Source organism: Chroicocephalus ridibundus, chromosome 19 (assembly GCF_963924245.1).
Source record: "Chroicocephalus ridibundus chromosome 19, bChrRid1.1, whole genome shotgun sequence".
Lineage (NCBI taxonomy): Eukaryota > Metazoa > Chordata > Aves > Charadriiformes > Laridae > Chroicocephalus > Chroicocephalus ridibundus.
This window is the reverse complement of record NC_086302.1, coordinates 1,088,317-1,111,222: the sequence shown is the minus strand read 5'-3', so window position 1 is coordinate 1,111,222 and position 22,906 is coordinate 1,088,317. Positions and strand designations below refer to the sequence as shown.

General features: G+C 52.1%; 1 protein-coding gene across 1 annotated transcript; it reads right to left on the bottom strand.

Annotated features, from left to right (window-relative positions):
• Nucleotides 1-3,695: 3,695 nt before the first annotated feature.
• FNDC5 (fibronectin type III domain containing 5) lies at nt 3,696-21,790 on the bottom strand. The gene is made up of 6 exons (XM_063355699.1): nt 21,295-21,790; nt 11,928-12,043; nt 11,424-11,622; nt 9,856-9,945; nt 6,342-6,475; nt 3,696-5,509 (listed from the first exon to the last, which is right to left on the bottom strand). Exons 1-6 carry the CDS (start codon nt 21,371-21,373, stop codon nt 5,468-5,470), a joined length of 660 nt encoding a protein of 219 aa, XP_063211769.1. The 5' UTR covers nt 21,374-21,790; the 3' UTR covers nt 3,696-5,467.
• Between the last annotated feature and the right edge of the window lie 1,116 nt (nt 21,791-22,906).

Sequence of the window (22,906 nt, the reverse complement as noted above, 5' to 3'; positions counted from 1 at the left end):
CACATACTGCTGGGATAGCGAAGCTCTGTCTCAACCGGTGATCGATGGCCGCTGCTGATCGAAGATGATACAACGCAGCAGTCACGGAGCGGCAGGAGGACCACAGGCAATCTGCTCCCTTTGCTGTGCACACTGAGGTGTTGCCTTGTATCCATTCAGAGATTTCCGTGCTAGCTGTCTTGATTTTGTTATATATCTCTTTATGAGATTAAGCGATGCGTAGCAGTCAGGATGTTATTTATATTAGCCTTCCCTTAAAGCAGGCATTCTGTTGCCAGTTCAGCCACGCTGAGAAAATGAAATTATTCTGAAGAGGCAGCACCTTACCGTGACAGGATGCTGGTGTCTGTACGTGTGCTGTGTCTCAGACCAGCTTCCCTGGGCTGGAGGACCTCAGGCGGCCGTGGGTGCCGCCTCCTGAATGTAACGTGTGTTTTGTCCCTTGTGAATGTAAATCTCTCATGTGAATGAACACTGCCATGGAGCTCTGCACTTCGTAATGGGTTTAGGCTTCTGGGCAGCCTTATTGCTGAAGATTTCATTCTTTGACATTGCAACCGTGATTCATGTATGCTGAATGGAAGAGATGCTGCAAGGGGAGGAAGAGACAGTGTGTTAAGCCTTCGTGGAAGGACATTCTGCATGTTTGCTGCTGGAGTGTAGCCAAGGGCTCTGTTTATGGTTTTTGCTGTAGTAGAATCCAGCAACATCAGATAAGAATGGAAGAGACTGTTTTGTGCAGGCCCTGCGTGAGCTCTGTGATGAAATGTCTGGCAATTAAAAATTTAATAATGTTCGTCAGTGTATTGCACTCTAACAGCAGCAGCAATGAGACTGAAATCAAACTACCGTGTGGCTTTTTCTGCCGTCCTCTCAAAAGCTAACCAGCGCTTCCCTGCTTTTGTCCTGTAAGGTAATTCTAAATGGGAGGAAGAAATTATGTCCTGAAACGTAAAACAGTAGTGGAAGCTGATGATAGCTCCCTTTAATTTGAGAGGACGTCTAGTACTATGCTGGCTGCATCCTCCGCAAAACAGGTCTGGGTGGCATAAATAGGTTATATTTAGCAGTTGGTGGCACTAAAAGTGTGGGGGTTTTTGTCAGTTAAAAAGGACAGCGATGTGTTGGAAAGTGTCAAATGGCATCGTGGGGCTATGTCATTATTGCCACTCAGTGACTCCGCATCCACTGTGTTCAGATTGCAAGGAAAAAGGTGGCTTTTCTGGCTGCCAACTTTGCTGACTCCATCTGGGATCTAAAATTCAAGCTGTGTCTTTCCTGGCTCTGTCGCTAATAATAAAGATTCTTCATTTGGAACTTGGTTAAACAAAATTGATGCTGATGCACGAGCTGAAAGAGAATCCAGCTCGCTTTCCTTGAGACGTGTGGGCTAAAGCACTAACAAGTAGGAACATAATCATTTTAATCTATAAGGTCATCAGACGATTTAATAGACACCAGATTTGTAGAGGAAACAGAAGATATTTTAGCATAACAAGCGTGTTGATCATACAGCTTTTTAACAAATGCTAGAAAGCTGATTGAATTTGGTCAGCGAGGCTTCTGCTTCCAGGCTAGCCAGTAATAGCTCATTACATGTTGTTAGGAAGCTTTTCTGCAAATCTGGGGAAATTACATTTGGTACAACATATGGTATAATCTTCAACTCTCTCCTTGGGAAGTGAAGTCTGACTACTCAGTCAATGAATTGCCATATTTTTATCAGCAAAATGGATGTGCAGCTGTGACATACGCTTTTGAGTGATGTAACCTTTAATGTCTTTGGCAAATACTGGCATTAGCAGTCTGTTCCTCTCCATTTACATCTCCTCCAGAAAGTCATTACCAGCTGAGATTATACTAACACTTTCTGTCGTGTAGGTGTTTCCTCCTCTGATGCTATTGAACTGTCAGGGAATAAGATGCCTAATGTTCTCATTTTCCTCCGAGGAGACAGAGAACAGAGCTTGTGTTGCTGCTTGTTGTACCGAGGGAGGTGGTGAGAAGTGTATGGCGCTGTGTGTTGTGAATTGGAGGGACACGCTGTGCAGGATTGTTTGCTCCACACCGCCTCCTGCGGCTCCGTTTTACTAAACTCGTGGGGGAGGAATATATTGGCTAAATTGTACTTGTAGGCATAATATTACAGTGCTTGAAAGGATGAAGGCGAGTGGTGCTTAACTTCAAACATGCGCTGCGTATATTGGCAAAGGGTTCTGTTTTCCGCTTCTTGCTCCGTATCGTGCCTGTAGTCTCTGCTCAGTTGAGGCTTGGAAATCCAGGGGATTAGTCCTCAGAGGCTGCGCGGCATCGGCAGAGCCGGCTGGAGGGCTGCTTTGCTTTTGAGATCAACAGGGAATCGGCTCTTGCAGGGCGCTCCGTGATCCCTGTCGTGCCAGCCCGCTCCCACTTGCTGCTTTTTAGTATTCATTGAATCCTCCCTTTCCTTAGCTCCTGCTTCCAACAACCAGGCAAAACCAGCAGTCAGGCAAAAACACGTGGGGAGATGTGGGCGGCCTTTCGGGTGCATTCGTCTGTGGCCCAACGTGAGTTTCCTCAGCGCTGTCTTGGGTTTTTTTCTTGATCTCTTCCCTTTATTGACTGTGAAACACCTCAGGAGTCTCTTTTGGCAGCTGTCGATGGGAATGAGGCATCTCTTCTAAAGGTGGGCTTAGGCTTGAAGTCACACAGGCCCAGAGCGTTAATGGTTTCTGACTCTCATGGGTTACAGTGCAAGCTGCTACTGAGAGCGCAGTTAAAGCTTTGATAGTTATGGCCCTCAGAAAATTAGGATCTTAAGTAACTTTCTTCTCTTACAATGGGAAACACCTTTTCCTAAAGCGTGGCCTTATTACATCACTTCAATTCCTTGTTGCTGAAAACGTTCCCTTTAAGAGAATCGCTTGAATTGGGTGGCTTGGAGTCCCTCTCTGGTGAGTTGAGTTGCTGCCAGCCTACATTTGTTTCTTCTCACTAATAGCATTATTACCTTGCATTTAAAGCCTGCAGTTATCGAACATAATGATAACCCTCTTACCTCCTGCCACATTATGGTGTGAATATTTAACTCTGCGCAATCACTGATGCTTTACATTTTAATTCTTTTCTACCAAACAAAGACTGAGCACGTCTCTATTAGGAAAGAAATAGTTTAAACCTGTCACTAGGGAACAAGAAGAGTTACTGTAAAAGAGGGGATATGATCCGAACTCCCAGGGATAACTGGCTTTAAAAACAGACACGCAACCCCCCACCCCCCAAACCTGCCAAATTTCCCGGCTGAATTTCTTCCCTAACAGCCTTCTGAGGGCTGCTTGCTTGGCTGTCTGCTCGAGGATTATGAGAGAGCATCTCCCTTATCGCTTTGCACATGCTGTACCATCTGTCCTAAATCACCCTTTATAGGGGTATGGATTCCAAATGACATTTCTTTCTTAGGAGATAACAGGCATGTCTGAAGAATCTCGCTAGGTATGGCCATAGTGCTATTTATATGCAATGGTTTTTTTCCCTTGTCCCGCAGCCAGAGCGAACTCTGAACCTTTCTGGTTTTCTACACCCAGACACTGAGAAAACATTTTATGCTGTAGTCCCTGGGAAACAGAGAAAATCTCCCTGTTCTGTTGTGTGTGTTCTGCTCGAAGCAGACAAAGATGAAATATTACTAAATTCAGACATTACAAGGACACAAGAGCTGCCTTTAATATTTTATTGTACATTATAAAATGTTTATTGCTCTGTCTGTATCAGAGGTGCTGACCTCTCCCTCTTGGTGATGGAGGAGTATGTTCTGGCAAAGGATCCACTGAAGAGACCTTAGGGGTTGGCCTGCCTTCTGCAGCTGGCACGAGGGAAGTCCTCGCTTGTTCGCCAGCACATCTGCAAGCAGACTTCCTAATGCCTTTCTTCCAAATCAACTATTTTGGAAAGGCTGGTGACAGTGGAAGAGGAGAGATGGCTGAACTCGGTTACTGCCAGCCTGTTTCTTTGCAGGGACTTTTAAACCAGGCTCATCTGAGCGCAGGTTTGTTGTAACGAGATTCCAACCCTACTCAGGCCAACCCGCCTTGGTATTTGATGGAACAAGTAGGATCTTGCCTCATCCCCTAGTGCATATGGAGTGGTCTTGTGGAGTAATTAAATAAATACAGATACCCCATGACACACTACAAAGAGTTAAATCTTTTCTGTGTGATGGACTTGCATTTACCAGCTTCCAGAGCACCAGCAATCCCAGGGATCCTGTCAGCTTACAAACATCAAGCACTTAATAAGAGAGAGGGGAACCCCCACCCCTTTTCCATTCATCGTCACCCTTTTTACGGAGGACTGCCTGCAGCAGATACCTGACATTACAGCGTCACAAAAATAGTGCAGACGGGACACGTAAGGAGAACCCGACCTTCCCACAGGAACCCTACTAAAAGAAGCAATTTAAGAACTTAAGCCCTCAGAAAAAGGTCCCTTAGGCAAGAGCCTTTCGCAATAAATAGCAATTGCCGCTGGTGACCTTGCATAGCAACCGGTATCGTGAGTTTTTTTTTCTTTTTTCTTTTTTTGCTGACTGGCTACATTTTTATGGACCTTTTATCACACTGGTGGTGGACACAGGCCCAGCTGAAAATACCGTGAGGAAAATGGTTGAAATTATCCTGGAAGCTAAATAACGGCTTCTGGTGTCCCCTCATATTGGTCTGTGCCTCAGTGTTTGGCGTGCCCCGATTATCTGAGATGAAGAGCACCAGTGTGAGACAGGAGAGACACCAATGGTGGAGACGTGCTGCAGCCTAACTGGAGAACAACCAGGGAAGTTCTCCCAGTGGGATTGGAAACTGGGGTATGCCTTTTTTTTTCCTTGTTTTTTTCTTTTTTTGTTTTGTTTTGTTTTGTTTTAAAAACCCACCTGCAAGACGTGTTACACAACACACATCAATGGAACAAAGCAAGCCGGGAGCACACAGCAGCCAAAATCTGGTTGCTAGTCGTGTCTGTGATGAGCTTTTCTCCTTTCTAGCTCGGAGCGGAGTGACAGTGACTGATGCCTGAGCTCACCTTAATACTGTCAAGATGTAGTGACAGTGAGACAAAATAAAGATACAACAAAACTTTGCACATTTCCAAGGACAGGAAAACTGTTCCAGAAGACGGAGTGTGAGGGTGGAGAGGAGTGCGTGAGAAGTTGCTCCAGCTCAGGTGATTCGTGAGTCCAGAACAGGATCACCGGCAGCAGCTCTCTCACTGATGCTTTTCCATCTTAATTGTTTGGGTTTCAGGGTTTTTTTGCAGGATTTTTCTTTCTGGCTAGATGTTTTGCAGAACACGGACAAGGAGGTGTGAATGCCAGTGAGTGACAATCACTAGGTCTCTTTCCAAATTGCTCCAACAATATTTCACCTCCCAAGTCATCAAGGCTCAGAGGCAGAAAGTGAGAGTGAGGAATGGAGTCCATCTATCAGATGGCAGGCTGTCACGCTTCAATGATATTCACTGAGGGCTTGTTTTTGGGGAACTAGAAGAGAAGAGGAGACAAAGGAAGAAAGGATGGATAGAAATCGCTAGAGAGGAAAAAAAAAACCCCACATCAGAGATGAGTGCAGTGTGCTGGTCAGTTTTTGTTTTTGTAAAAGTTCTTGTTCCCGTCCCCTCAGGATAATGCAAAAGGGCCAGAGTTGAGGCTTTAGGGTTGCATGGTTCGTCACCGACTGCTTCTGAATGAGCAGGAATTAGTGAGCTATTTCAAATAATAAGTAAACGTGAAGTGGTGGGGAAGTGCCAGAGTGCAAGTAGTGAACAGAAACACGAGGAAGTTAAATTAATTGAAATAAGTTGGTATAAATTATAGGCTTGAGTCTGCTTACATTATGGATATGGCATACCTTTAACATCATGTGTATTACCAGCCATGTTCCTGTTGATCAGCTCTTCAGTTCATTGCAAGAATAATGTTCCCTTTACCATATGCCACCTAAGGGCTGCTGTGGGGGAAAGGACCCAAGCAGCTCAGGGACTGCAGAATTGCTCAGTGCATTTTTCTTCCAGAGATGCTCAGATATTTCAGAAATACGGATTAAAATCTGTTTTGCTGATGGAGGTGCAGGCTAATCCAGAGGTGGGCGTGAAGTGCTGGTGTCCTGATGCATCTGGGAGGCTCAGCCCAGTAACGAAGCCGTGGTACTGGCCTGCGTGGATGTGAAGGGGTGTTCCCTGTCTGCATCGCAGCTGGAGGGAGGAGGCTGGAGTGAGGATGTTTAACAGAGGCTGCTATTTGGGTAATTTCGCTGAAGCCCAGCTGGAAGTTGATTGTCTGCCCCGTCCCCCACTGCGTGCCAGCAGCAGCTCACCTTGCTGCGCAGGAGCCCTCCGCTCTGGTGCTCGGGAGTGCTGTTCTCCGAGGCGCTCTTCGCTTTCTCCTTGCTGTTATTTGGCTCGTTATCTTTGATGATATCGTACTGTCTGCAAAACAGGGCGATCACCCCTAACAGGAAAAAGCATTAGCGATCACACAAATGAGCTCAGCCCCCGGAGCCTGCAGAGATCAGAGATCCCTCGCTTACCAGCCGGCTTTGTGCCTTCTGGTAGAGATCTCAGCAGCAGTCACAATTGCTCCAAAGGATCGTTTTCTAACACAGCTAGTCAGCCCTACGGCTGTTTCCTTCTCGCCTAATTCCATGCTAAACTAGTTAGACAGAGGAACAGATTAATTACATTCCGACTTCCCTGTCATTAAATGGGACAAGTGTTTTGCGCCCTGCGTTTGGATAGCTATCAACACTAACAGTGCGGTTGAACGGGATCTTTGCTTTGCAAACGCAGGAGCTCCTGGAATTTCTGGTTAATGAAAATGTGTCCTCTGATCTTTCTTCTCTGGGGTGAAGAGAAGGAGCTGGAGCTGGCAGATGAGAGGCAGGTACCGTACCTGCCTGCGCGTGATATAAGCCAGGGCCTTTTGAGCAGCAGGACAACATCTGCAAATATGCAACAGTGACGGCAGCAAAAGCTGCCGGTGGAAATTTCCTCCCACACACGCAGGCACATGAAGAGAAAAGCAGGGGCAGCCATGACACATAAGAAGACTGCAAATGTCTTTCTCGGAACCTTTTATGTGACATTTTGACCAAATAACTTCTCTGCCTGCGGGTTCCAAACCCGTAAGTTAAGTAGACCCAGGCAGATGCTGCTTCTCCCTTACTGAAAAATATTCCAGCTCCCCTAATAGTGAAACATACGTAAAGCTTTCACCAGATCATCACAAACTGCTTTATAAAGTGAGGTGTTATGTTGTTGTTATGGCAGCTGCCCCCAGGTGTTACTGATAAACACGGTGGTCCAAATTCTTTCTTGCGTATGTGAACAAATGGCTGATCCTGGGAGAATAGGTTAACATCTGCCACAGTCACACCTTCTGTGATTTCTGATGGTAGAACTGAGGCCCAGAGAAGCGAAGTGCTGTGAGCAATAGCAGAAAGATGGACCCAAGAGCTTGGGTCTTGTCTCAGTTCAGAGCCCTGGGCACAGACCGGCTCCAGCTCACATCTGCTAAAACAGCGTCATACATTCAGGTTATGGCCAGGCCAGGTTAAGAGCTGGAAAGAGGTTTCTGTATATTGAGACCGTGTAAAGAACCCACTAGACGTAGAGAGATTTTCCCCTCACCCACTTTCCTTTTTAAATATAAGTCATCTGTCTAGAAGGGAAATTGTGGTATTAGCAAATTCTTTGTTCCAATGCTGATCTGAGTTTCAGATTATAATACAGTGGGAGATGAATCAGTTGTTCAGTCGCTTTGTGTAATTATTCATGATTGTTTTTACTGGCAGAGCATTTAAATTTGAATGTGCGCAACTAAAACTTGGCATAAATGCTGAAAAGAGCATGGACCAGAGGTTTTGGAAACCTTTTAATTTAGATTAGGCTTTCATTTGGTTATCATCTTTAGCAGTAATTTCTGTCCAGTCTCTGGAAATGCAAATAAAGCATGGTAAACGTAGGACTTTACAGGGTGAAAAGATGTTATACGTGGATCTGATTCTGTGTCACCTGGATTCGGTTGTAAGAAACCTTGCAGAACTGTACAGGACACAGTCAATCCCTCCATCCCCCTCTTTTGTGACCCGTCTCAGATCAGTGACTGGTTTCTTCTTCACAAGTCTCCCTGGACGTCTCTCATCTCAGCAGAATCTAGTATAAATGGGCCAAATCCTCTGATGGAGTAAACTGGTGAAACTACATGTTGTGAAAGTCATCAGCTGCTCAGTGCTACGGTGGTGGCTTTCTCTTCTGACCAAGAAGGATTCTCTGTGCGACTGTTTACACGCTCTGTGTGTGGCAAAGTGGTTTGCCTGGGACAAGAGGACTAAATACCGAGTGGCAAAGGTTGTCTTTTGTGGGTCATAGATTTACCACAGTGCTAATGTCCCTTCCTGCCAGTTTCCTTGGGTCACCTGAACTGTTCCCCCTGGGGCGACGTGCTCTGTGACTCGCAGGGAGCAAATGTTTCATTAATGTTTTACGTTGCAGCAGGAGCAGCAGCTGACTGGCAGCCAGGGGATGCTGGGGCTTGAAATAGAAAACAAACATGTGCAAACTTTATTTCCCATTAACTCATGCATGTAGTTTCCAAACTGAACAAGCTGAAGGGCTGGCTGTAGCCACTTCAGACATGCTAAGCTGATGGAGCGGGAGTCAGAGGCATTTTCCTCTCCCTGTTTGCCAGCTTAAAACACGTGAGCGAGGTCTGTCCTAGGTGCAGTTTGCTGTAAACTGTATGAAATGTGGTCTCAGACTCATGTCAGGAAACTCTTGGTTCTCTTTGGAAATTTAATTTCTATATTTGTCCATCTTACAAAAGTCACAGTGAGGGATCTTCATATTGAAGGAGCACATTCGTCTGATGCTCTGTTAGAGACTGTGTTAATGTATGTGCCTAGCTATGCCCATCGCGTCCCACGGCAAAGTGGCCCGAGGATGATTTTACTTCATATTTCACAGCACTGGGTGCTTTCAGCTGCAGCTGGGCGTGCAGTCTTGCTTATAAAATCATCTACTACAGTAGCCGTCTTGTAGCAGAGCCTCCACTTGTATTAAAAGGATTAGTGGCTGCAGGATGTAAGGACTAGGGTGGGATTTCAAAAGATTGCCAAAAGTTTGGCTCCAAAGCACCCTTTGGGATAGCAGCTTTCAGCTAATGCTAGTCCTTCCTCCCACCATCCTAAGCTCATGTAGGCTTTTCCTTCCTTTCAATTAATATGTTCCTGCTGCTAAATGTCCCTCCTTTTCCTATTAAGTACTTTTCTTTGTATTTTAATAGTGGATGTTGAGACGATCTGGGTTTATTGGTGTTTTGATGTTTGGGCCCGTTTGTTCTTTCAGTGCTTCTATTATTTTAATTGATTTTGAAGTGGGTTTTTGTGTATATATAATAGTGGGTGTTGAGAGCCAGACTCTTAAATTCTTGTTTTGCATGAGCATTGGAGTCATATAATAGCCAGATAATTACAGTGACCTGTATCATTTGAAGGGCTCGAGGCATCCTGTTGGATGGCTGAGGGCATTACTGTCAGTGCCGTCTGGAAAAATTGAGATTACAGGATTAGCCATGGAGAATTAGGCAACTGGTTCATCAAGTCCATTATCTACGTCTTGCTGGACTGGGTCAGACCACCGATTCACCTGCTTTTGGCACTGCCCGGCTTGTGATGCTGCAGAGGGAACCGAGGTGCCCTTACAGCTGAATATACAGTACTCTTTCGGGGAGGAAGGGTTTCTTTTCAGGTCTTATATGATTACATATGCAAACCAAGTGAGCCAGCAGGCCCTAGGGATATTACGTGCTTTTGACGGAAAGATTGAACTGACCTGCCCACATAAACAACACCACAACAATGATGAGAATTTCCCCTGCTCGCAGCTGTTGGTTCTTCGCCATCTCCTTCATTGTCACCTCATCTGCACAAGGGGAAAGAGAGATCATGAAACCTAACCGCGTGGCTCAGGCTGCACTAGACACCAGTTTAACCCTGCCCTTGGCTCAAATCATCAGTGCGTCAGGGTCAAGGCTAGCAGGGAGAGAGTCCTCGCCCGCCAGTCAGGCCGGCAGCTTGAGCTGCGCTTTGAACTTGCAGAGCATCAGCTGCTCTGCAGCAAGTGCCCCGACAACCTGCAGGAGACGGGGCGAGGGAGGAGCAGCGGGACAGAATCAACAGGCGGTGACCGCAGAGGAGCTGCCACGGGGTGAGTCCACGTTATCTGTCCCCGTGGTGGCTCGCTCTGCTCTGTCTCTGGTCTCTTAGTGCTGTCCACGCCTGTCACAAAGCCTTGCATGCTTCAGCAGTTCCTCTCCAGCTCAGGAGAGTGTGGAGCCTGGCATGATATTTTTCAGTGGAGCCATGGGATTCGGAAATGAGTAGAGCCTTTTTGCAGGGCGTAATGTGCCTCCTTGGCTTCAAAGCACTAAGAAGATTACAGTTCAGGCCTCCAGGGAGGGAAGCAGTGCTCCTCTTGGTGCTTTCAGATGAACAGCAATTCAGTATTTACAGACACCAAATCATTTTAGCAGAAAGAGTGAAGAACTCACAACATCCTAGGAACCACGGCCAAAAGCCCTGCAACAGGCTGGGTCCTCAGTAGGCAGGCAGTAACCCTTTATATCCCAGACCCCCCTACTCCCTAGCCCTTTTTGTAGCAGTGATTCTTGCTGACAGAAAACCTCAACAATCTATTTTGGCTTAAGAGGAACAAGTGAAGGAGCTGCCAGTGAGGAAGTGCCTGACTTCCTCCATGGAGATATTCAAAACCCAACTGGACGTGATCCTGGACAGCCTGCTCTAGCTGACCCCACTTGAGCAGGGGTCTGCACTAGGTGATCTCAAGAGGTCCCTTCCAACCTCACCTTTCTGTGATTCTGTGATTTGGCAGAAATATTTGAAATGTAAGAAATGTGTCATTCTCTGGGTATATTTGCCTGTGCTGTCCTGGAATCCAAGCACAGGAGGCTGAGCGAATCCCCGAGTGCCCCGTGAGCACAGCGGTGTTGTGCCTTGTGCCATCCAGGAGTCTAGTTCCACGAGTTCACAGCCTGCTCAGGACTTTCCCCTGTCACTCTCCATTTGCAAGGATGTTGGATACGATGCTCCCAGGCTGGGAGCCTTCTCCTCCTCACTTTGCCTGTTAAACCTCACCTGAAATGGGAGAAATGAACAGCCAGCCTTCAGCAGCATCTCCCTGTCGCTTTGTGCACCCGTCAGCCTTGTCTGCTGGGTGCACTCAGGGCATCCTGCGTGTCCGTGTGGGGCTGCGAGAGGGCACTCACCCCTGTGTGCATTTAACCCAGCTATTCTCTTCGCACAGGATACTGCTTTCCTCTCTGCAGAGCCCTACGCTGCCTGGGCGTCCCAGGGGCCACATAGGAACTCACCCACACTTGCCTTTATTTTTAGAGGCTAGTTTCTCAGCTTCCCTGGGGGTCTTGAAGAGGACTGGCTCACTGGCAGGGCTCTGGCCTTGAATGCTGATGGACTGGACATGCACAATGTACTCAGTGTCCTCCTCTAGGTCCCAGAGGGCACAGGAGCGGGTGGTGGTGTTCACCTCCTGGATGAAGCGCAGCATCCGCACGTCCTTCTTCTGGAAGCCGAGAGAGGAGAGCACAGAGTGGTGGAGTGGCCCCCCATGTGCACTGCTGTCATCTAAGACCACTGCTTCCTGCCCTGTCCACCACGGATGTGGAGACCGTCGGACCCTTTCCTCTCTGCAGCTACCAATACATGAAGAGCTGCTGCAAAGAGGACGGGGAAGCCAAGTCCCCTCCCAGACCACGAGGGACAGGACGAGAAGGAATGGACTTAAACTGCAGCAAGAGAATTTGGAAACTGAGGGGACCTGGGGTGAAGATGAACATGATTGAAACCGGGTAACTGTAGGCACCATACCTGTTGGGAAATTGCAAATCCAATGACAACTTCATCTTCCAGAACATCCCAAGTCACAACGGCTGAGTTGGCTTTCAGGTGTTTGACTGTGACATTTACTGGAGCCGAAGGGCTGTCTGCAAGGAGGGAGAGCAGAGCCTTTATGGAGGCAAAGTCACAGCCGCGGGCAGGAGACAGAGCAAGGGCAAGGAGGGGGATGGGGAAGGACCTTGCTCAAGGTTCGGGTATGTGGTTCTGGGTTTGGGACCTGGAAATTGCGGGTACTCCGTGTCCCGATTACCAGTGGGATTCTAGGAGATCTCTGCTGAGAATATGAGTTGCATTAGATGTGTGTGAAATATCTGACCCTTAGGAACAGTTTCTTTTAACAACAGCAGACCACTGCTCGTTCATCTCATCCTTCCCAACCACGTACCACGGTTTCTCTGTTGTTTCCCGTTATGATCTGGCAGTGACAGCTGGGAGGAAATGCAAACTCTGCCTTGGAAGTATGAAGACTGAACGCTTTGAAGAGCACTCTTCAGTTTGAAATTCAGGAGTAGTAAATGGGAGTGTTTCTTTTGCTTTTCCCTCTTAGTTTGACAGAAAAATTTTTATACACATTTTGTGGCTGATGTCTCTCAGATGGTCGGAGGACATCCAGCAACCATCCGCTTACGTCTAACAGAGCAGAGCATGCTGCAACGGCACCGACAGACCGTTGTAATGTGGAAAGCGCAGGCTGTGAAAGCCTGAGGCTCCGTGTTTATTCCCAGCTCCAGAGCGCAGCTGAGTTTCGAGCTGCAGGGCAGATCTGCGTGGCTGCCAGCCTTGCCAAAACGCGCTGGGCTCTGAGGTACCAACTGGGACCGGGACCCTCTTCCCAAGGGAGCTGCATGGTGCAAAGCCCTTCTTGGCATCTCAGGGGGAAGGTTTTACCTCGTAGGCTTGGCACAGTCCTTCCAGCGCTCTGTGCAGCAGGTTGGACTCCTGTTCCCTCTCCTCTGGTCAAATTTAATTCACAATCTCCAGCTCGTGCCCCGAACCCAAAGGCAGTAAATGCTAACGAGACTGCCAGGACTCCGGCTACCCCCAGGAGGTCAGTAGGGTGAGAAAGAGTCTTTTTTTTATTTGACTCTCATCAAAGAATAATACGTTTATTGCTTTGTAACCATTGCACAACACTGCCCTGCTGGGGCTGGGGCTGAGGTCGACAGTAAAAGGAGGATGCATGTGTGCACGTCTCCAGTAACACTTGTTGGATTTATAGTCAGTCCCAGCCGCCTGAATGTGGCCGAAAATATTCTAGCTGTAGTGTCAGAGTCTCCTAACAACTGACTTCACTCCTGGTGAATGTTCCCCCGGGAACAGAGAAAATAACGGCAGCACAAAATTCCCCAGCTGAAGGTCAGTGCCGTTCCACACTTAGCAGAGCGATGACCGTATTCCTTTCTCCCCTCCCCAAACAACGCCCAGAGTCCTGCCTTCAGAGCTCCCCTTCCTAGCAGACGGGAGACCCACACCCGCTGGTGAGACCCTTTGGAACAGGATGTCTGGACAAGCTGTTTGGACCTGGACTGATTCTAGCGAGTCCTTCAGTGAGCAAAAAGGTTGCTGAAAGGTGCATGGCTAAGTTCATGTGAATTTGGGACTGAAGAAGGAGGAGCAGCAAGCAGTCATGGCCTCCAGGATTTCATAGGGAAAGGTGTCCTTCGTCTCTGGAGTAGGTGATCAAGCCAGAATTGACCCAGAGCATTCTCATCTCTCGGGGGCTGGCCGTCGTGGAATGAGGCAGTGGTCTCCAGCCAGTTCTTGGAGAACTGAAATGTTTATCAACCTCACCCTCTGCTGCCGCAGCAGGGCCAAGGACACGCTGAGCAGGGGGGACGGATCGTCCCCTTCAGCCTGAACACCGGTCCCTTCTGGACTCGGCTCCTCCAGACGTGGGTCTGCGGCTCCACACCTTCTCCCGTGACTGGACCCGTGTGCCAACAAGAGTAGGGTCTAATTTTAGGAAGGGGCAGTCAGCAGATGGGAATGCGCCCAGGGAAGGTCTGTGAGTCATGCCTGATGAATTTGCTAGAACATACGGAGGACATGACAGAGTTGAGAGATGGGAGACAAAACAGTCTCCAGCTGCAGCCAGGCCCTTTGCCCTTCTCAAAGTACAGCTGTACAGTTAAATCCCGGCATGGTTGTCTTTCCTGGATATTTTTAGGAGCTAAAATTTTTTTTTTGGAGCTACCACTGATTTACCCGGCTTAGGTTGAGGAGGCCTTTGAAAAGAGATGAATTAACCCCACAGGAACAGAGAGCAGAGTATCAGGGAAAAAGCTTCAGGCTGGGAAAAGGGAACATACAGCACACCCGGCTTGGAGCCCGAGTCCCCTTTGAAATTTGTGACCTTGAGGGAGGCATAGCATAAGAAGTGTCTAAGTTCCCTGATGACATAAAACGTGGGGGAGTTGGGAAGACACAGCAGAGCTGGAGAAGAGCAAACGACCTCTCGGGGTGAGAGAGGGTGGAGGGCCGTGAGGCAGAAGGTAAACACTCAGTGAAGCTGCAACCCGGTGCTCGGAGCCTGCAAACCAGGACTCTGAGTGTAGGGAGGGCGAAATCAGCTGGTGAGGATGGTCGAGAGCGGTCTAGAAAACCCCCTTCGTAGTATTACCTGCGAGGGAGACGAGGTAGTTGAAGGCAGCAGATAATACAGTGAAATCTAGGACAGCAGATCTGAGCGTGCCTTTCCTTTCACTACCACAGATTAGGAGTAGCTACGCATAAATCAGTGGTGTCAAACCAGTATAAAAGCAGTATGAAAAGAGAATTGAGCGCGGCGTTTGATAGAAATACAAAGCCAGGAAAATTAGTTTCCTGCTCCCAGAGCTGAGCTGAGTGAATAATTTGGAACCAAAATTTTAATCCATATGAGGATGCTTTTCTCCCCACTCCCAGGAGATGCATGATGAGATCATGACTTTCTAAAATCTAGTCACCATTCCAAGCTATTCCACACCGCTTTTGGCTCCCTGGGCCAGTTGCAGCCCTTTGTAGTGCCAGCCCGGCTGAGGTCAGGTGGAGAAGATGTAATTTCGGTTTCCCAGCTGGCTGCAGGGGGTCAGCATCTCTAGCAGAGCCTTGAGGTGCCAAACCCAAATGTTTGGTTCCTTCTAGAGTCATAAGCAACTCCTGGAAACTTTCCTTCTGTGCCCGCGGCGGCCAGGAAGCCACTGGTGTTCTGGGAGCAGGCACGGAGGGTGGGATGGCCCCAGGGGCAGTTCCTTCCCCGCTGCGGGCGAGATAGCAAGGAACATGCTGTGCATCAAACCTTTCTCACGCATGTTTACTCCAGAGACGCTGAGGACAGCACATCTCCTGTCTGGTCTGTAAGGGATCCATATGGTACAAGGTTTCTGGTTTAGCAGTTTAGCTTCATCCCAGCGCAGAGGCTGCGATGCCTGCCGGAGCAAATCACACATTGCAAACTGGCAGAGGATCTGTTTGGCCAAATTTGAATTAGAGCTGTGAGCTCAGATGACAAGATGCTCTCGTTCTCATGTCAGCAGAAATTGCAGCCCCCCTTTAAGGAGAAGCCCTGATAAATTAAGATGGAATCATGATTTTTAAATGTGAATGGCTGCTTCAAAACTGATCATGCTTAAACTGTGTCTTCTTCCCTGCCCACAGGGACCCTGCGTCGGGTGAGCCGCAGTCCTACATCCCCCAGGGCTGTGTGTCCCAGCCCTACCTCGCCCCTACCCACCTTGGGCCCTTTTGGCAAGAGCAGGGCAGAACCGCCTCCACACAGCAAGGAGGCATGAGCGATGAAGATTACCCTTAATCCCCTCTTAGTGCTGAGAACTCCTTCTAGCCTCTCATTAAACGCCTTGCTGATTATTAATGGACTTTTATTTGAGAGAGAGAAAAAAACCCCGCCATACACTTTACAGCTTTGGGCTGATTCCTCCCTGGCTTTTCATTGTCGACACAGCGGCTGCTGGCACAAGGAAGAGGAAACCACCCGCCTGCCCCTTATGTTGGCTTCACTATCGGAGCTGTCGCACGATGGGATGGGGAGGGAAAATGAGGGGGAAGAAGGTTTGTCTCCATCCCGCTGCTGCTATCACCTGCAAAAGGGGGGCTGCTGATCGAGCGTGGTGGGGTGAGCAAAGGGGGTGTCCAGGACACTCAGGTGTCTTTCCTGGCATCTCCAGGGTCAAGGAGGTACCTACGCCACAAAGACATCACTGGGAGGAGCTCAGAGCTCCTGGCTCCTCTGCCGTGGTCTCTCTCCTTACCGTTGTGTCTCTCTTTTGAAGCCACGCTCAATCTGTGACTTCTGCCATGAGCTCTAACGGTGGGGCTGGGGGTGAGAGCCGGCCTGCTGCCTTTGGCCATGCAGGCTGCTGGAAGAGTCATTGCTTACAGTAAAAGGATCAATCTGTGGAACTGTCACACCCTTGGAGGTCACCTCTGCCAGCCGAGTTAGAGCCTAGATTTATCTCCCCAGCCAAGGGGCCCAGCCTCGCCCCAAAACTTCCTTCTGAATTCAACTGTCCTGGAAACTCCAGCTGCTTGGAAGTTCCTGGAGTGAAGCACAGTTGCTTCCTCCATGGGCAAGGCTACGCTGTAGTCACGGCATTTTCCAAGTCAGTTTGCTCCTCTCCCCCAGGCAGCTCCTTTCCTGCTGCGAAGGGCTCAGCTGCTTCAGAGCCCCTAGGACACAGGCCAGCGAGCAGAGTGCCGGCCGAGGCTCTGAAGCGGCTCCTTCAGTGCTATCCGCCTGTGAGCTGCGTGCCCTTTCCTGCGGGAAGCGGTGAATGTCAGCCTTAAATCCCAGTAGCTCTTTGTTCCTGCACCGCAACCTTCCCTGCGGACACAGGAGGTGGAAGGACACGACCTGCAAGGGGAAGGAGCATCCCGTAAGGTCCCGTGTGATGTCTCCGCAAAGCACTGCTGCCCGCTCTGTGAGCGTGGGTACAAAAAGACCTGCTTTTGCTGCCTTTCTGAGCCTTTCTTTGCTCTCCCAGCATGGCTCCCTTCAGTGGATATAATTGCTTGTCAGCTTTTCTGGGGTCTGTAGGAAGGGCTGGCGCGGCATTCAGCTTCCCCGAGTGTTTTAATGACGGGAGCCTGCAGGGGAGTGGGAGGGAGCAGGGCCCACCGCTGGCACCCCGCTCCCGGCCGCACGGGAAGCGGGGCTGTTTGTGAAGCCCTGAGAATTTCAAAGAGCAGAAAGACCAACCGGTGGCTCTTCAGTCTGGGAAAGAGGCAATTATTTCCTGCTGACCGCCCACTCCCCTGGACAAATGGGATATTAATAGGCCAGCCCCCTCTCACCCCCCCCGGCCTATCGCTGATCCCTCAGTGAATGGGTACCCAAGTGCGCGGGTGGAAATGCTGTCAAGGAGGATGGAGCCCTTTCAGGGAGTACGGGGATGCTCCCTGAGCATTCCAGCTATCAGGAATTCCTTAGGGCAGGAGGAGAGGGGATTTCTACTTTGGAAAATGTGCCATGCTTGCCAAACATGCGACTCTCTAAGTCCCAAAGCCGGGCAGGATTCGCTCGGGTCTCACCAGCGCCGTGACTTGGGTTTTAACGCTGCCAACCCAGAGCAGAGTCATGGCCATGACGTGATTTATCCAGGACCCGAATGTCCAGGGAGGACTGAGAACTGCGGTCTTTTCTAGCTCTTCTCAGCCCACTCCTGTGTCTTATTAGAGAAATGAGAGAGAAATGTGTCCGAGGCAGAGAGGGCGAGCAAACAAAACACAGAGTCTCCCGGGCAGCTGCTGGGCACCGGTACCCGGCCCTCCCCCAGGAGTTTGGCTGGTCCTGACCCAGCTCTGCACACAGAGACCGGCATGCTTCGCTGCTCAATGCATTCCTGCTTTTAACTGAATTATCCTGGAGTCAGGCCTTAATTTGACCTCTGGGTACTGTATAAACCAGGAGGGGTTTATTTAACAATAAGTGCCAAAAGGCTGAGGCCATATTCGCTACCACTCCACGAGGGCTGTTTTTGGGTCCTGCCATGGTGTGCGTGGTTAAAGTTTGCGAGCGCGTCCCTCTCTCGGAGGGATCTCTGTTTTCCACATGTATATTCCCAGCAGGAGACAGTGTTTGGAAGAGCATGGCACAACCTTGGCTGCTTTGCACAGCAGCATCCCCGCGGAGAGGCTGACACTGAGGTTAGAAACCTCCATATTTCAATTAAATCTCTCCTACGCTGAATGCAGAAATCAATAAAGTGCTTACGCCATCCGTCAGCTGGCCAGGAATCTCCGTGGCCTCCGTGAGATGGGAAGGGGGCCGGAGTGGGTCAGTTTGCCGTCTCCAAATAGCTGCCAGACCCGTCACTGCTTCCTCGTGCGTGCCGAGCCTGTTGCTCGCGTCTGGCTTTGATCCTGCCAGCCCGTGGGTGAGCTCAGCCCCCCAGCTCAGAGGAGGAGGTGAGCGTGCCCCAGTGAGGTACGGGACAGGGAACAGCATCCGCATCCCGCACCTTCGCTGTGCTCTCCTTCCCCCCTGCAGCCGGTGGGCTGCCTGGGGAGGAGGGGAGGACGGAGACCCACCTCAGCAGAGGCAGAGGAGCTGGTTTGCGGAGTGGCTCAGGGGATGAGAACGTGCTCTGAAGCTGAGCAGTGACCACAATCCAGCCCCTTTTTGGGCAGCGGAGGTGGGACCAGGATCCAGCCAGGTAGTTTTGGCCCCTCTTTGGGCAGTGGGGGTGGAGGAGCTGTTAGGGAGCTCCTTCAGCTGGAAGCCAGTCCAGGTCCTGTGCAGGCTGCGAGCCGGATGGGGCCCAGGCTGCGCTGGAGAGTGCGCTGGAGCAGTGTGTTACCCTTCCCCTCCGTCTCACGGAAATAAACCTGACCTGCGTTGCTCTACGGGCGGGCACCTTGAAGGGATGCTGTGTGCCCCAGCAAGTTGCAGGGACGTGGCCTATTTTGGGGTCTTTCATCATCATTACGCAGCATCACCTGCTGCTCCTGCAGCCCTTAACAGCAGCCCTGCGCTGCCGAGCCCGGCCCAGCTCACCTCCCTCTGGTACCTCTGCCTAACGAGGAGGGGGCTGCCGGCAGCTCGGACCTCGCAGGCTGGGCAGGATGGGCCAGCCCGCTTCCAGAGCAAGCGCTGCGGCAGAATTAAATTGTATTTCTGATTTGCCGACCATCCCGAATGTTTTCTCAGGCACCCTCTTGAGCAGGCAGCAGTAGGAACCAGTCGAAGGGCTTCACCCACCCAGCGCTGGTGGGATGCTGAGCGTTATCAGGGTGTTAATGTGGGGGTTATTTCTCAGCTACCTTCTCCTCCCGGTCCCGCTTCCCCTTCTTGCTCACCTTGGCATCACCTTGCCCCAAAATGGTCCTGACTGGCCAACCCCCCCACTTTTCAGAGCAGAGTCTGTGCTTGTGCCGCTCCCTTGCCAGCCCTTGCCGCTGCATCAGCGGGGAATTTGCACCGGTCCTCTCGGGTCCCCTCCCAGGGACAGTAGCTTTAACCTTTCACAACAGACATGGTTTTAAACCCATGTGCATGAGCTCTGGGTCCAAAAGGGAGGGACCACCGAGCCTCCATCCCTGCCTGACCCTGCTGGGGACAGTTTCCTCTCCACAGGCTTCTCCAATGACTCTTGGCTTGCACACCTTGGTGGCCACACCATGCGGTAGAGCTGGGGACATGGAGCTGGTGGTGATGCTGCCACTACCCTCTGTGTGACCTTGGGAAAATCACTCCATACCCTCGTTCCTCTTTTCCCTCTCTGAAAAGCAAGGACGGCACATGTTCGCTGCCTCGCCGGGGTGCGGGGAGAGCCCATCACAGCCCTTGGCGAAGGAGAGCACAGAAAGAAGAGGCAGCGGGGGGTGCGTGGCACAGCACCAAGGTCACGCAGCTTCCTCAGAGCCCGGAGCTGAGTCTCCTGCCTCCCCAGCACACGCCGTAGCCGCGAGACGGGGCGGCCATCCCTGGTGACAGAGCTGCCCGGCTCCTAACAATGCCCGGACCCCTTACGGACAGAAACGCTGCCTGTAAGACAGGAGCAGAAGGCGGTTATGGGCAGTGACACAACTCCATGTTTACTCTCAGGAGCTGACTGAGGTGATTCAAGGATAAGGAAGAGCAGGGGAAGTGGCCTAGTTTACAGAAAATTGGGAGGGCTGTTACAATTGCAGATGCCTCCATTGTGCCGCGGTGTTTTCCCCCATCGCTCCCTCCTTTTGGGAATGTTTCATTAATCTCCACGGGTCTGTCAGTTGTGAAACGGCAACTTCAGAGTGCCGATGTCTGGCCAAGGACGCGTGTGTCAGAGCCGAAGGCATTCGGGGGGTTGCTGCAGCCCCAGCACGGGCAGGACAGGGGCAAATGTAACTCCAGCAACTCCCGGGGTCTGGCTCGGGCACAGGAATTTCCACTCCCCGCAGCTCTGTATCCCTAATAGTCACCCCCAGCCTCCTGGAATGCAAGATATTCTGGCAATCAGCGTTTTGCAAATCAAAGCAGCTGTTCCACCAACATCTTGCAGCCAGCCAGGGAGACAGCCCACAGAGCCGGGGAGGGCGTCTGGCTCTGGCTGGGAAGCACCCACCAGCACCCGCAGAGACGTGGGGTGCTCGGGCGAAGGCTCAGCCCAACTGGTGCGGGGGAGAACAGTGGACCTGAGCACGTCCTGGTCGCTCCAAAATTAGAGCTAGCTCTTGGGGACCTTTGCCTCCTTGAAAGATCCCCCATTTCAGAGGACCTGCTCAGCTCGAAGGGGCCTGGTTTACGCGTCCAGGATGCGCTGTGCCCCAGGAGAGGTGGTTCCTCTGGGGTAGTGGTGCTTCCTCAGGAGCTCACAGGGCTCCCGACAGTGCCTGGCTGGGCCACAGACAGCCTGGGGTGAGCAGAAGTCGGGGAGGGGGATCGCCAAGGCTAACGCGCTGTGGCGTTGTCAGAGCAGATCTGTTTTTGCCTCCTGTGCTTTAGTTCAGCCCCGTGACATGAGCAGGCGGCGCGGGGGCAGAAGAGCCTTTGCCTCCCCCGTGCTGGACGAGGGTCTCTGTTCGCTGTCCCCGAGCCCCTGTTTTCACGCCACATTTCTACGAGCTGCCTTCCCCGGGGATGGCTGGAAGCACCCACGCTGGGACACCGGTGGGGGCGAAAGCTCAGCGCTTCCCGACACCGATGCCCCGAGGCTGCGTGTCCGAAATCTCCTGTCTCTTCTGAACCCAGTTACCGACAAAGTCCCGGCCGGCGATGCCCCCAAACTCCCTCCCCTCTGCGCAGCCCTACCCGGCCGCGCTGCACGCTGCTCCCCCTGCTCCCACCCGTGCGCACCGCGGGACTCCCCCCGCCGAATTCCCCCCCCGGGGCAGCCCTTCCCCGGGCCCCGGCGGCCCTTACCTGCCTCCACCGGGCGCAGACCGGCGTAGCTGAAGCAGAGCAGGAGCGCGGCGCCGGTGCAGCCGAGGAAGGGCTCCATCCCCCGCGGCCGCCGCGCCGCGCCGGGCCGAGCCGCTCCGGGCCGGGCCGGGCCGGGCCCCGCCGGCGGCGCGTCCTGCGGGCGCGGCGGCGCCGGTTCAGCACCGCGGAGAGCGCCGGGCCCCGGTACCGCCGGTACCGCCCGGTGCGGCGGGGGCTCGGCACCGCCGGGAGCGGCCGGCGCGGCTCGGCTCGGCTGCGCTCGGCTCGGCTCGGCTCGGCTCGTCTCGGTACGGTACGGTACGGTACGGCTGGGATCGACCGGGAGGCGGGGGCGGGCGCGGCCCCGCCGAGCACCCGGCTCCGCCCGCTGCAGCGCCGGGCAGCCCCGCTCCGATCCCTCCCCCGGCCCCGGGGGCGGCGGGACGGGGGCGGATCGGGCCCCCCGCACGGCCTGACCCCGCCGCCTGCCTCAGTTTCCCCGGCTCGGCACACCCCCGGCCCAGCCCTCCCGGGGGCTGCTCTCCGCCGGCCCCCGCCCCCGGGCCACCGGGGAAAGGAGCTGGGCTCACCCCGGGACGAGCCTCCTGTGCACAGCAGCGGTGACATTTTACTGCTGGGGTTTCACGCAGTCCCTGCGATTCACCGGGCTCTAAATTCCGAGGTAATGAGGATTAGATGAGCTGCTGGAATTAGCTGTGCCTTCGGGTTAATTAAGCTGGCAGCGCTCTGATTTATGGTAAAACTAGTTGAAGGCACCAGAAGCCGTTTCTCCAGCTCAGCCACCAGCTGCCAAACTGTGCATCACTGCGTGGGGGGACCCTGCTCTGGCCACCGCCGCCTCTGCTGAGCCCTCAGCTGCACCCCACCAGCAATGAGGTGTCCTGCCCCTGCGAGGGTCCCGCTGCGGTGGCCCCGGGTGGCCCCATTAACTGTGGTGGCCTCAGGGTGCTGACTGGTCCCAGCACGCACGGACAGGTCTGGCTGGGAGCATCCAGCCACGCTGTGGGCAGGAGGTGGTGGGGCCTGTGCCGTGAATCTGGGCAGCATCATTTACTGGACATCTGTCTGGCCCAGGTATTTATTTGCTGCCACCTGCCAGGGAGCCGCCATGGCCTGAGGGCTCCCGGGAGCATCAGTGGCGTCCTCTCGCTTACGCCGAGCCTGGTCCCTACAGTCTGGGTTATGGACTGGTGGTTTCTCTCCGCCCTGCACTAGCGGTGTCAACAGAGTTACGCTGGATGAAATGGGGAGTGAATTGGCTGTGACAGGCCCAGCGTTGGCAGCCGCTGCTGCCTTCCCCTTCCCATCCTCTGGCAGCGGTGCTGGGGACCCTCCAGCCATGCACAGACTGTGGTCGTGCTTGTGGATCAGTGAGAGATGCCCCAGCTGAGGGTTCCCCTCGCATACAGGAGATCCTGCAGAGCTCCCAGTGTCTCCCCATGAACCAAAGCCCCTTCCCGAAGGAGCGACAGGCCTCCATCACCCAAGAGAGACCTAAAAAGCCTCCACCAGAGCCGGGAGACAACCCTGTCCTGCCAGTCCCCAGCCCTGCGTCATTCCACCACTCTTTCCCCGGCTTGAGATGATGATA